The following is a 14135-nucleotide window of genomic DNA, read 5'->3' as shown; positions in this document are numbered from 1 at the left end:
GAAAACTGTGCAGCCTGAGGGCAAGATGTCAGTAAAGTGTTCATTTTGAGGAACATTCTCACAGGCCGATTTAGGATTACCTAGCTCTAAATATTACAAGAAGTTTAATAACTGTAAATCAATAATTTGATCACCACCTCATGGTTGTATGCCTCCCTGAGTCAGTCAAGTTGCAGTTGCAGTTTACATTCATGTCTGTCCAGACTCATCAGTAGCCATGATGACAGAAGACAATGCTTCAAATATGGATGTTGCTGCAAAGAAGCTGTATATTCTAGAATGTGGATGCTTCACAAACATCTTCCCCCCGGCAACACAGAAGATCTATACGATCACCACAGTTTAAAGATGGACACTGAAGATTAGTGTCACCAATTCAGTACCTGACCAAATGTCTCCTCTTCTGTTACTGAGTTATGATGCTGAATAATGGGCGGAAAGGTGTTGTGCAGAGCACTATGATGTCACAGTGAAGTTGACCTTTGGGATATAAGTATATCATCACTACATCAATTTGTCCAATTAGACATTTGTGTGAAATTCTGTCATTATCATGTTTTTTGAGGTCATAGTGACCTTTGACCGCCAAAGACTCTTATCAGTTCATCTTAGAGTCTAAGTGGATGTAGAGGTGTTCTTGAGATAATGTGTTCATGAGACTGGGACAGTCAGACAATTGAATAATTGGTATCATGTGGCCAGACATGTATGCTGACAGCTCGAGATGTGATGTGTAATTCAGTGTTGGTTTACAGTGTATGTGAACCTGGTGTCACACACTTTTCAATGCACAAAGAACGGAGCAACGGAGCAATTTACATTCAAGTTTAAATTTACTTTATTTACTTTTACAATGATAAACCAAATTTGTTCTGATTAAAAAGACCAATAAACATATCAACGAGGAGAAACGCCAAATGAAAACAGAAAAGAATGGGATTTAACTGTTACTAGGCAGATGGTATGGTGCAGTGTTGATGAAGTGAATCTGCTTCAGGGTACCAATCCTAAAGAGAAACTCCTTCAATGAAACTTCAGAGTCCCAGGGCATCTTTCTTCACCTTGAAACCCAACAGAGTATTTCCAGCTTCCACACACTCTGTCACACGTGGTGCTGGAAAAACAAACACACAAAACAAGTTAACAGCAGAGTGAATGTGAGCAAACAGCTGATTTTAACCAGCACACACTGTTAAAAACAAACGATTATTCTGGTTATTACCATTCTGAGCACGGAGCCATGACACAGCCTTCATGGCCAGAAGCTCCCACTCATCCTGAGCATCCATCTTGGAGCCATGAAGCCAGATCAGAGCCAGAATGGTGGCCCACACTTCCTGGTTCACCTAATTCACCAAATCAAAGAGAAACAGATGCGTACTTCAACATGATCACAGATATGGTCAAAGCTTTAATCTCCCTCCTCTGTCTGGTTACATAGCATGTCATGAAATCTGTTTTAAAATAATTCCCCTTATGATTATTGTGTCAATAACTCACCGATGCAGGCTTTGGCTTTTCCACCTCCTTGCTGGTTTTTCCCAGTGCAGCAGCCAGAGCTGAATCCAGCTCCCAGCTGCCAGACGCCTTCTGGAGGGAGATCAACTGCAGCAAAGGGTCTCTGGGTGGCTGCTTGGGTGAAAGTTTGACTGAGCACTCTTCTGCAAAGATAACATATTCTTGTTGGACAGTTGCACTGGTGACATTTTGAGCATTTGTTTACATCTTTGCCTTTTTGATGCTGATATGTAAAAACACTGCAGTCAAGAATATTTGAGTGAATTGCTTCGCTCAAACGTGAGTCAGAAAGTGTCATGCTAAGCTGGAAAAATGTCTTTTCAAATTATATTGTTGCTTCCAATGTGAAATTCAACTGTTTTGGCCTTTTTTGATTATTATTGAAAATGAAACATTACACATCCTTGTTTGTTTTCTCGTATAAGCATAAGTATGGTCACAGTGTTGATAAAAAGACAGAGTTAATTATCTTCATAATTATCAAAGAACCAGATGGGAGGAAAAGTTCTGTGCTAACATGCACACAATGAGAAAATGAGAAAACATGCTGATGTTTAGCAAATTTCATTTTTAGTATTTTCAGCATCTCGGTGTAGCATTTTAGTATGCTAACCTTTGCTAATTAGCCATAAACCATAGCCAGAGATGTCTTACGTGGTGTCGGCATGGCAGCTTGCTTCTTCTTCTTACCAGAGAAAAATGATCGACTGCCACTCTTAGATTTGCTCCTACACTCTGTTAAGAGAGCAGAGTTATCACAGCCTGATATAGCTTCAGCCGTTGTGTTACAGAACTCCTCACTGACCAAAAAACATGATGATGATGATGATGATGATGATGATTATAAAAATACACACAAAAGCCACATTTTGAAGAAATACATTCCATAGCACACAGCCCCTGCCACCCCAGTGGTAGAATCCTATTATTACTGAACCCATCCTCCTGTGCTGAGCCACCTGCTAATTCACCATGCTCACTCTCACCAAAAGCAACAAGCTCCCGAAAGTCACCAACATATCTTCGAAAACCCAACCCATACACTACACCCTCCTTCCCTCTGTTCACAGATACAGACAATTACTCTGCAGAAAAACTCTCTTTGGGAGGCGTTTTGTGCCCTCAGCCATGACTGTCTTAAATACCCTGGGCACACTGTAACAGACCTGTGTTGTGTTGTTGTGATATTCTCTTTTGTTTATGCCCATTTTGGAGTCTTTGGTTGTGTACAGACTAGGGAATCATTTTTTTTCTATGGAAGATATTTTACTTACTCGGAGTAGGTCCCATATCACAGTCCATCGCTAAAGACATTAAAAAAAAAAAAAAAAGAGTGTATGAGGTCAAGACACAATAAACGTATTAAACAAAAATGTTAGTGAACTATTGGTTTCTACATTTATCACACACAAAAGCCACATTAGGCTTTTTGGTGAAGTATGTCAGTTCACTCCTTTCAGCAGTCTGCCCTGCACAGAGCTTCTCTCCAGACATTAAAAATACAGATGCAGTTGTTTGAGAATAAATCCACTGGCTGTGGTCATCCTTATGAAGCAAGATGCCACCCAGTGAAACTGTGCAGTATGTCTCTTTAATGTGGGATAATGACAGTTCTGGAACACAAAGCAATGCAAAAGGCTCTGCTGTTTGAGGGAGCTCTCAATAAATCTGAGCAGTACAAGGATTCTGTTTAGAGACCTGGGCAATTTTCTATGTTGTCTTTGCCCAGGACTGCCATAACAACTGCTACATACTATAGTAGATGTGGTTTGCTCAGTGTTTATCTATATACAGATACATGTTAAAACTCCATTTAGCTTTTATACTTACACATTTTAGCACACCACATCGAAGGCATAGGCATACTACAGGCCATCATCACTTTGAGTTACAAAAGAAAAAAGAGCACGAGGTCAAGACATCAGAATTAGTAAGCAAAAATATCAACCAAGCTAAACTAGTGTCTGTGCTTTTTACAATAAGTCACAAGCTGTTAATAATATTTCAAATATTCACATCTTTCAAAAGTTCAAAATATCTCAAAGATGAAACACATAGACATGTCAACATGTGTCCAGATACTGTAAGCAAAGACAAAATGCTAGCCCTCAAACCTAAATTAAACATGAGTATAACAGTGATACAGTGATTTATAAATGATCAATGATTATCTTAATGTCAAAACAGTTCACCATCATGCTTTCCTACATGCTGCTACATTCCTGGTCAGCTATAGTGTCAAATGGTAACTTTTGATTTTTGATTTTTCTTGTAAACACTCACTTGGTGTTGGAACATTTCTGCGCACCAGAGGTCCCTGAATCGCCTCGCCATCGCCTTTGTTGACAGCAATGAAGGCAGTGAAGACGCTGCTCACTCCTGATTGGACACTGACCTCCACCACTTTCTTCTTCACTCCTTCACCTTGCTCTCCTGTGCACTCTTTCTCCTCCATCTCCAGGGAGCGAATCAGAGTCCGAGCAGCCAACCTGTGGACTGTTAATCTGCAGGTAGGAGAGAGGAATCAACGTGTCTGCAAACAGATTTGTAATAACCCTATCATTTTTGTCATTCATCCATTGTCTATACAAGTTTATTCTGGTCAGGATCAGCAGGGAGAGAAAACAATAGCACCCAGAGGAAACTCACAGACAGAAACTCTAAAGGCCTGAGCTACACAAAAAGCCTGTCAGCCAGGTGAGTGGTGGACACCCTTTGGGCCCTTTTTTAATCAACGAGGCGCAGCTACAAGCACAGAGTGGTAGTGGCGTCTGCTGTTTTGGTTCATGTAAGTGCAGCAGAGGTGGTGATTATAAAAAACACTTCCAGCCAGTTACATCACTGTCTTCAGATGATTTTAAAGTATTGCACTTATACCAACAGTCTAAATCAACCGAAAAAAACCCATCAAGATCAATTCAACAATTCTCCTGTAGTGTCTGTCCTTTGACAGAACAATACATTTAAAGCCATTCTCCACATCACGTGTGAGCCTCTCAGCAGACACTTAATGCCACGTATCAGGAAAATATTCTTTAATTAAAATATTAATGTTTCTTATTCTTTTCTACTGTTTTATTTAATTTGATCTTCATAATTAAGTTAAACTTAACACTTGTAAGGTCAGGACCCAATGCATAACAATGCTGCCTGACCAAAAGTCTGTTTTACCCAGTGTCCTCTGCAGGCGTGAGATTGAAGTGGAGCTGGTTCTGAGAGGGATGACCTGCCAGGCTGTACTTCACCGTCACACAGCCCTCTGCTGCCTCTGAACTCTGGGAAAGCATTACAGTATCAGAAAACATGTTGATTACTTAGTACACATACACAATGGAATAAATAAATAAATAAATAAATTTAAAACAAAAAAATAAATTTAAAAAATCAAATTCAATTCAAAATTATTTTAGTGGCATAAAAATAGACAGGTATTTCACTATGAGATGATGCTGCTCTTACCTGTCCAGTCAGCTGGGCATAAATCAGTGACCTCTGACCCTGGAAAAGTGCTGTGATTGGTGGAGAGAGAGCAGTGACAGAGACTCCCTTTGGCACATCCCAGTTGACTGAGACGTCTACCACAGCTGGTTGCAGAGCAAATCGCAGCGACTGCATCACCTGATGAGTAAAAACAGGTTTAAAAAAGTTTTTATAAAATGTATTTACTAACATTTATAATCACTTCTTTTTTTATTTTTATTAAAAAAGTACATAATGACTGTGATTTCCTACTTTAGGCTGCATCCTCTCTTTCCCTGTGATGAACTGAGCGTGACCTCCTCCTTCCTTGGCCAACCCGTTGATAAGAGCAGAGCTGGCCCCTTCCCCAATCCCGAAAGAGAAGCACCTACAATACAGGAGTTTTCTTTAAGTACACAGAGCATTATAACATGGGACATGTACTCAGAGTTTTGTGGGTGGTTGATGGGTTTTGTGTTTTTGTATTTTCACCTGTGGGAACCTGAATTCTTCTTCACCAGATTGATGACTTCTTTGGTGTTCCCCACCTCTCCGTCAGTAAAGACAAATAGCTACAGAGGAGAGTTTACACATCACTCTAAGTTACATCACACCCACAAACATGAAGCATGTGTCATCCAACTCATTCTCTAAAAGCTATGTTAGATTGTTGTTACAGTAACACAAGTGGTTTTAAAGATAAAGTGTAAAGAACAAGGTGTGGTAAGAATGAATCTCAAACAAACAAACACACCTGCTAGTTCAGGATTGTGCATGCAAAGTCAAAACATAGAATACAAGGAACTTCTGAATGAATGGTATGGTGTTGTTACCCTCAAGAAATATTTGTACCACCTGTTTAATATATATGTGTGTGTGTGTGTGTGTGTGTGTGTGAATGTGTGTATTACTTGTCTAGGTTGATTGGGAATGCAGGGCTGGCTGTAAATATCTTTGAGGGGCCTCAGGATCTCTGTTCCTCCCAGGTTAGCCGTCATTTCCCCAACTTTCTTCAGAGCCTCTTCCATGGTCTCCTGGCTGTACTCCACACTCTTACTGCCACCAGTAAACACATATATGTATGAGCATTAACACTAAAGGCAGGAACAAATTCGTTGATCTGAGTGACATGACAGACAGGCTTACGGGAAGATGTGTTCATGGCTGGACCCGAAACTGTAGATGTTGAAATAGCAGCCCATTGGTAAGCTCTTCAACAGGAGCAGCAGAGTATCCTTTAGGGAAGAGAGAAAAGATAGTGATGGCTGCTGTGTGAGAGAGACACTGGATGATTTAATGATAGAAATAGCAAATGATGAATACCTTGGCACTCTTCATACGTTCTCCCTGCATACTGCCAGATCGATCCAGTAAGAGCACAAACTCTCCACATGAGGCAACTGAAGACATCACAGCCTGGGGGAACTCAGGGTACAGGCTCAGCATCACTACTGGATCACCCATCAGAGTGCCTGAAGCACAACATATGTGACTCAGCTATATAAAAATAAAAATAATTACCTCTTATATTTAACACATCACATCAGTTTGAAGGTAATAACTGTTTATTTGCAAAGTACCACTTCACTAATTTGCACTCACCGGGCTTGGCAGACGCCTGTCCTGCCTCCACCACAGCAGTGGGCTGGTGGGCATCTTTGTAATAAATCAGCAGTTCAACATCTCTGTCAAACTTATGTCCTGCAGCCAACTTGACCTGCAGTTCACAAAACACACTCAGAAATATAATCAAAGTCATATACATCTTGTTCTCAGTACTGAGGAACAATCACACACAGCAGACACATCAGCACTGTACCTACCGTGGCCTGGGTTTGCTCTGTGTTGAGGTACTGGAGAGGATCCAGGGAACAGCTGGACTCTACTTTAGAGACTGGACGAGGAGAGGACAGTCGGGCAGAGAAAGACAGACTGTAGGGAACCAGAGAGGCTGGAACAGAGGTCACCTGGACAATGGCAACTTCACTCCCTTCACTCCCTGTGAACAAGTGAGAAGCGCTGTTATCTGGAGTGCCTTGGTAGCTGAGTGGGTAAAGTTCATGACACATAACTGCAACGTTGAAGATTTGATTCTAGATGGAGGTCTTTGTTGCAGGTCGCTGGGAAACAATCAGTGAGACGGTACATGAAGGAACATATCTAACCTAAATAATAGTTAACAGTAAAACTAAAAACAACATTAAGGGTCTACAGCCATGCTAGCTGATCTGTAGGCAGCATGTCCAGGTACAGCAGTGCTGCTAAATGCTAAATGCTAAAGATAGCAAGTTCACAATGACAATGCTAACATGCTGGTGTTTAGCAGGTATACTGTTTACCATTGTAACCATCTTGGAGTTGTGTGTTGGTATGCCACCTTTAACTCATTGGCAACTTACATAAAGAACAGCTAAGGCTGATGGGATGTCGTTGGTTTTGCAGGTATCTGGTCATCAACCAGTAAAATCTGACCTGCTGGTGGCGCTTGAAGTCAGTGAATCAACAAAGATGCTCAGTTTCAACTTCTGGGCAACATGGTTATCTGAACCAATCTGTGGACGGCAATCCATTCAACAGTTTCAAAGACATTTCACGAAAAGCCAAAAATGCCAACTTGGTAGTGCCACTAAAGGAATCATCTGAGGGGGACATAAATGTCTGCTGAGATATTTCAGTCGACATCAAACCAACTGAATGAATGAAATTTTATTTCCTTGAGCCATGCAGCTAGCAAGGCTATAAATATGAATATTCAGACCCTTATCTCCACTTCAGACAAAGGCCAAAGGATATTTGTATATAAAAAAAACAATAGGAGTCAGTGTGAGCACATCATTTCTACCTCAGCCCTCTTTCAAACTACCAAAGTCAACAGAAATGCATTAAATGTGTGACAGACTTTTTAAAAAGCAGCTCTTGCAGGGCAAGAGCTCTGTAGTCACAAGGTGTGTGACTGTTAGGATAAATGGACAGGTGTGGTGTGCACTAAGCTGAGGCTTAAGTGCCCCCTGATGAAGGTGTTGGCTGGTTTTCCTACCCTGAGGTTGGTAGCGAGGGTTGAGCACAGCAGGCAGACAAAACCTCAGCCCATCATCAGCCTGCACAGCCAGCTCAGTGACGTACTCCAGCCTGATGGAGGCACTCTCTCGTGGAGGCAGGCTGCCCACACTCAGAGAGAATATATCTGGACTCTGCTCACTCTCCTCCAACAGGAAGGCCTGCTGACCGGAGCTCAGTGCATCATCATACTCCTCTCGAGCCTGGAGTACAGACGACACATGTGAGCAACATTTGCTGTGTTTTTAAGCTCCATTGTGACTTAGTCTCTGCTGTCCAGCTCACCTTCTGTTTCTCCTTCACCTCAGCTACAATCTCTTTTTGTCCAATCTTAGCACTGAAATGACAGACAGCAGCATCTCCAGGCAGAGGGAAGACAAAAACTGCCTCTATTGGTTTGTCCTCCTTGTTCTCATAGTTCAGAGTGGAGACCACTGTAGCCACATGGTCCCTCACCTCCACCTCCACCTCGATGCTCTTTAGAGGAACTGACACAGAAAAACAGGAGGACACACAATGAACAAAGACTTTATGAAAACATTTTATTTATGCTTTTATCCTTCCCCTTTAGCATAAATGTGTCCACTGTATATTCAGTTTTAAATATTTGTATAAAAGCCCCTTGCTGGCACTGTGAGGCCTAAACGCACACTGTTGCAGGGACAAATATCAGCACACACCCACAATCATATTTTGCACATGTACAGTAAGTGCCAAGGAAACTGTAAAAATACACACAAGAGAATACAGAAGCAGTGTTCCGCCAGTATTGTTCAAAGCTGTTTTTAGTTACTACAAGCCAGTGTGGTTGAACAGTCAATATAAGGAGAAGTGTGCAGGACAGTCCTCTGTGAGATTTTGTGGTTATAAAGAAAAGTCTCTGTACCTGGTTCCTTACTGGCTGTGAGCAGACCACAGCAGTTCACCATCATGCTTGTTCAACAGGTTTCACTGCTGAGGAAGTTGGTGCTGTAGAAATGAAGGTAAAAGTAAAATCAAACTTTCTAAAAAGGAACAGCAAAGCAACCATTATACTTATTACACATACATTTAGACTTATCAGAGACTGTCTCCCATTTCATGCTGCAAACAGTTTCATGCATGTCATGTTTCTTCACATTTAAGTTACTGTGAAACCTCTTGGTCACAAGCAGCATCTACAATAAGAGGCCATTTACACGCAAACGGAGATTTCTCCTCTGAAAACGAGTCTTTCTAAAAACTCCAGCCAGAGTGGAGATTTTGGAAAACTCCGGTTGCGCGTTTGCATGTAAACTGAGGTAAATGGAGATAAACGGAGTTATAGGCAGCCCACGTCACAGTATGCGCTGGAACTTGCGCCTGTGTCAAAAGTGCGACCTATGTTGCTATGGTGACAATGGATACATGGAAGGCTTGAGTCTCTCGTTACACTGCCACTTACAGGTTTGGCATGCTCTTGTGTATATATACATGGGTAAGTGTAAACGAAGATCTTTTTGAAAACGGAGACGGTGAAATGTCCGTTTATGAAAATAGCCGGCAACGTGTAAACGGCCTCTAACTAAGCCTCTGATGATGATATACAATCGAGCAATTAAACCTTGGACAGGAAACTGATAGGAGCACATCACTGGCATGTTCTTCAGAGGCGAAGGTTTGATCATTTCATTCATTTTGCTCATTTCAAACTCATCCATAAATGCCTACATAATCAGGCTCCTCAGGTGCTCGATGACCTTGTGGTTCCACTTAGAGCTTCTGGCTCAGCCAATGGGAGGTCTAAATCCTCATTTGGTGAAACAGCTTTTTCTGTCCGTGAAATTTACATGTGGAATTCTTTACCTACAGAAACTGGATCCTGATTTCAATCACTTCAAACTCAAACTCAAACAGATTTTGAAGAGGAATCAGTTATGCAGCCATCACTAATTTGGTGCTCCCTATTCTATGGTGCTAATTATGTACTGCAGTTTGTGTCTTGTATTTTTCTGTTCATATCTTTATTGTTGTTTGTCCCTTGCACTGTTACTTGTGTTATTGCTGCTGAGTCTTTTATATCTTAAGGCCCAGCTAGGGACGGGTATTGCAAATTAGCTGCTGTGGTGTGTGGCATTTATGTATGCTACATACTTGCCCCTATACAAATAAGCATTACATAAATGATATATAAATAAGTCTAATATGATTGTTCTCATATGAGTTATGCTTTCTAAGTTAGCCAGGCAGTGACACAGTGTGGTATGGGTGAGCTCAGTAGATGAGGAAGGCTATAAATATGAGTATTCAGACTAACAGACAGAGCCCAATGCACATTTGTATGAATACACTGGGTGTGAGTACAAAAAAGGAAATTGAAAACTTGCATATCATATGAGGTCTTCAGGGAGAGGTCTTGTCTGCTCCCAGAGGCTCTGGAACAGTCTGCCTGAGGAAATCGGGTCAGTGATCTCTTTTAAGTCCCTTCTTAACACATACTTTTCTTGCAGAGCCATTCCTGATTTTACTTGAGTTTTATGTTAATTTAAAGTCTTTTATTTCCTCAGTTTTATAGTGTATTTATCAGTTATTTTAAAAGTTGTTGTTTTTATGTCTTGTCTGTTTTAATTATTGACATTAGGGCTGGGCGGTATGGCCTAAAATCAATATCATGGTATTATATTGGGGGGATGCGGTGACGGTATGATATTGCGATATTGTCTTCTCTCTTTTTTTTACACCTTAAATAAAACAATTTAAAAAGCCATACAAGTCTAGGATGGAAACTATTTATTGTCAGAAGTGAAACGGTTGCTAATCCATCTATTATTGTGTATAAAACGTTATATAGTATGTATAAACGTTAGAGGGAAGAGGGAGGGCCGGCGGCTCCCGGGCCCCCTTCTCCTGGGGGCCTGGGTTTGGTGCGGTCGGCCAGGCCACCTCCATCACGTAGCGAGGGAGGTGTGTGAGGCCGGCTGGCCCCATTCTGCCGCCGTAGCCGGAGTACTGCGGTATGAAGGTAACGTTAATCACAAAAGCAGCGGCTCATGTTTACTGCGTTAAGTTATCGTCACCACGAATATCATCGACAATAGGACGGTAGAGCGCAAATCTCTACCGTGGGCCAAATTTATATCATTTCTACCGTCTACCGCATATACCGCGCAGCCCTAATTGACATGTTAAACACTTTGTAACTGTTTGGAAAAGCACTGTGTAAATAAATATCATTATAAATGTTCATGATAGCCTACCTAACAACCTGAAGGATCTGCATTGTTTACACTGTTTTTAACTTGTGGGTGTGTCTGTTTTAACTCCAGCTAGAAATTGCTGTGAGGGGAGAGTCTGCATGACTAAAAGACAGCAGGTGTAAATGGTGGACAACAAGAGGGCCAGAAAAGAAACTCTATAGAGTCTTTAAAAATCAGTAATACACTTAACCCTTAGATGCATAAGTGGGGTCAAAAATGACCCCAGGGGTTGTTTTTCTTCAATATCTATGGAAATAAAAGTTTTTATCATTTAATATTCCAGGTATTCCTCATAAAACATGTTTTTGACATCAGGCCATTTGCATTTTTTTTAAAAAAATTATATACATTTTACGAAATTGTTGTCTATGTATCACTACCCCACTCTTCCATAAGTGGGGTCAAAAATGACCCCAAGCATTTCCTATAGAATATCAAGGGTTAGACCTAGGAATCAACTGTGACTGTCAGGTATACATTTACTGTCACACTTACACATCTAATGCCAGCAGTCTCACCACCCAGGAGGATTTTTATACAGCAACATACATGTTAGTATTATATTCGTTTTATATCTTGGAATACATATGATGGTATAAAATATGAACTTATTTTACACATCCATGACTTTTGTGTGATAAAGTATAGTATTACTGTCATCACATTAGCCTACTTTGTAGTTAGCTAACACTAGCTAACTAAGTTAGCTAGTGTTAGCTAACTACAATGTAGGTACTAGTTGGCTAACTACTATGTAATGTTAGTACTGTAATGTTAGCTAGCTAACATTACTGCATGTGCTGTGTAGAGATAAGCAGCCTTACTATGACATTTATAGCTTCCTTGTAATAAAATCTAACCATTATTGTGTGTGTGTGTGTGTGTGTGTGGTTAGCTAGCTTAGTAAGCTAGCTAACATTACTGCATTTGTTGTGAAGAGATAAGCAGACTTACTATGATATTTATAGCTTGCTTGTGATAAAATCTAACCCTTTAGGTAGCCTATTATACTATTCTTGATTATTGAATGATGTCATTAGTTGTTAAAATATTAATAAAAAGTGATAAATGAACATGTCAAACATGAAATCATTCTTTTGTTGACCAAAATTTAATAAATCATCAAATCATCATCTTTAACCAAAATGAAAGAAGTTGCTTAAGTTTATCACATAAAACGCATTGATTCTAACTGGGGTCATTTTTGACCCCACTTATGGAAGAGTGTAGGTATTGGTAGGTCATGCATCCAAGGGTTAACACTTAATTTAACATAAGCCTACACTGTAACAGACTTTCTGGCCTTTATACTAGTCTACTTTATATATTCAACTTATATTACAGTCATGAAAACAACATATCAGGTGCCTACCTGTAAGAAGAAAATGCACTCACGCAGGAAGCCTCTGGAGAGGAATAATACACAAGGCTTCTGGTTGGGGATACGCAGTCAAACCTAAACCACGCCCGCAAGTTAGGTTACGGGTGTGGTTTTCCCGTCACTTGCCCGGCCTGTTAATTATCTGCCACCTCACCGTTCTGCAATTGTATTTGACGCCATTCCATCAGGCTCAATAATGCTTTTTAGAAATACTGGCAGACCTCCACCCACTTCTGTCTCCCTCCCCGCTGTGCCTGAATCACCTGTTGGAAAAATCTGTTTTTCTAAACTTCCTCGAAATAAGAAGAACATTAGTGCCTTGTTTCAGAAAAATGTATCTATCCCAAATGTCATGTTTTACTGGAACCGATTTGTAAACAACATTGACTGGAAAAAAGTTTGGATGATTCCTCACAGATACCTGACAGTAAACAAGGTGAAAGAAGTGTCGTTCAGAATAATTCACAGATATTACTACCCTGCTAATCATTACATGGTTAAATTTAAAAGAGACATCAATACAAACTGTTCTTTTTGTGAAGACCACCCAGAAACTGTTCTGCATCTCTTTTTGCTTACACACCAGAACATTTTGGCAAAACTTCAGCAGATTTGTCATGGACCATATTTATAAAGACTTTTCCTTATTGTGGGAGAATGTGGTATTTTGCTTTTATAGAAGTCAAAGTAAAGAAAATATGTACTTCATTATAAATTTATTAATTCTGTTGTCAAAGTTCCACATTCATAAATGTAAATTCAACAGTAAAAAACCTAATTTTATATCTTTTTTCCATGAAGTTGTACATTATATTAATTTGATTTCTGGCTCCAACAACAGAAAGGCAGTTAAAACTGTCAACATATGGTCCTCTTTCTGCTTTTAATAACTTATAAGCCTCCCCTGGCAAAGCTTCATTTGTTCTTAATTGTATTTTATATGTTCGTTCACTATTACATATAGGCCTATCTATCTCTGTAAGTCACATCTGAACTGTAAACCACTTTTTGCAATAAAGATATCTTATATATAAAAAAAAAAAAAAATACTTCACCGTTCCCACCCACTGCTTACCACGGAATGCTGCTCAGCATGAAAGTCACGCGCACAGCTGTGGAGGGCGTCATCAGATTTTTCCACATTCAACAAGGAAACAAATACAAAGAAACGGGTCAATGTGTCGTTGTTTCGGGTTCTGTAGGCTTTAAAAAAGCAAAATCACTGCGCATTCTGTTGTTTTCGTCCTGAAATGTCCACTCCCATCAAAAATGAAACTGAAACTAAAGTATTGCTTCTCACAGTGACTTGCGTCTCCGCTGTGCGCATGCGCAGTCTCATCTGCAGCCTGCACCTATCCTCGCGTGAACAAGATTTAAAGAAAAAAAGTTTATACAGCATATTTTAAATGAAGTGCAAAGTTGATATTTGACTGTTATCCCTGTGCACTGCACATATTCTCAATGCTGTGAACTTTGGTCCATCACTTGATCAGTATTTTTGCAGA

At 40.3% G+C, this 14135-nt stretch overlaps 1 protein-coding gene across 2 annotated transcripts; it reads right to left on the bottom strand.

Annotated features, from left to right (window-relative positions):
• Positions 1-814: 814 nt before the first annotated feature.
• On the bottom strand, positions 815-13910 carry LOC117259998 (von Willebrand factor A domain-containing protein 5A-like). Of its 2 annotated transcripts, none has more exons than XM_078167254.1 (20): positions 13706-13910; positions 8921-9003; positions 8320-8522; positions 8015-8237; positions 6801-6976; positions 6580-6694; positions 6301-6449; positions 6124-6212; positions 5889-6033; positions 5470-5549; positions 5251-5365; positions 4978-5136; positions 4690-4793; positions 3802-4022; positions 3349-3399; positions 2793-2822; positions 2173-2253; positions 1501-1661; positions 1223-1346; positions 815-1114 (listed from the first exon to the last, which is right to left on the bottom strand). In XM_078167254.1, exons 2-20 carry the CDS (start codon positions 8964-8966, stop codon positions 1035-1037), a joined length of 2352 nt encoding a protein of 783 aa, XP_078023380.1. In that variant the 5' UTR covers positions 8967-9003; positions 13706-13910; the 3' UTR covers positions 815-1034. The 2 variants fall into 2 exon arrangements, with proteins under 2 accessions (XP_078023380.1, XP_078023381.1); XM_078167255.1 differs by lacking the exon at positions 13706-13910 and adding an exon at positions 12622-12812.
• Between the last annotated feature and the right edge of the window lie 225 nt (positions 13911-14135).

Source organism: Epinephelus lanceolatus, chromosome 4 (genome assembly GCF_041903045.1).
Source record: "Epinephelus lanceolatus isolate andai-2023 chromosome 4, ASM4190304v1, whole genome shotgun sequence".
Lineage (NCBI taxonomy): Eukaryota > Metazoa > Chordata > Actinopteri > Perciformes > Serranidae > Epinephelus > Epinephelus lanceolatus.
This window is presented reverse-complemented; position numbering and strand designations above follow the sequence as displayed.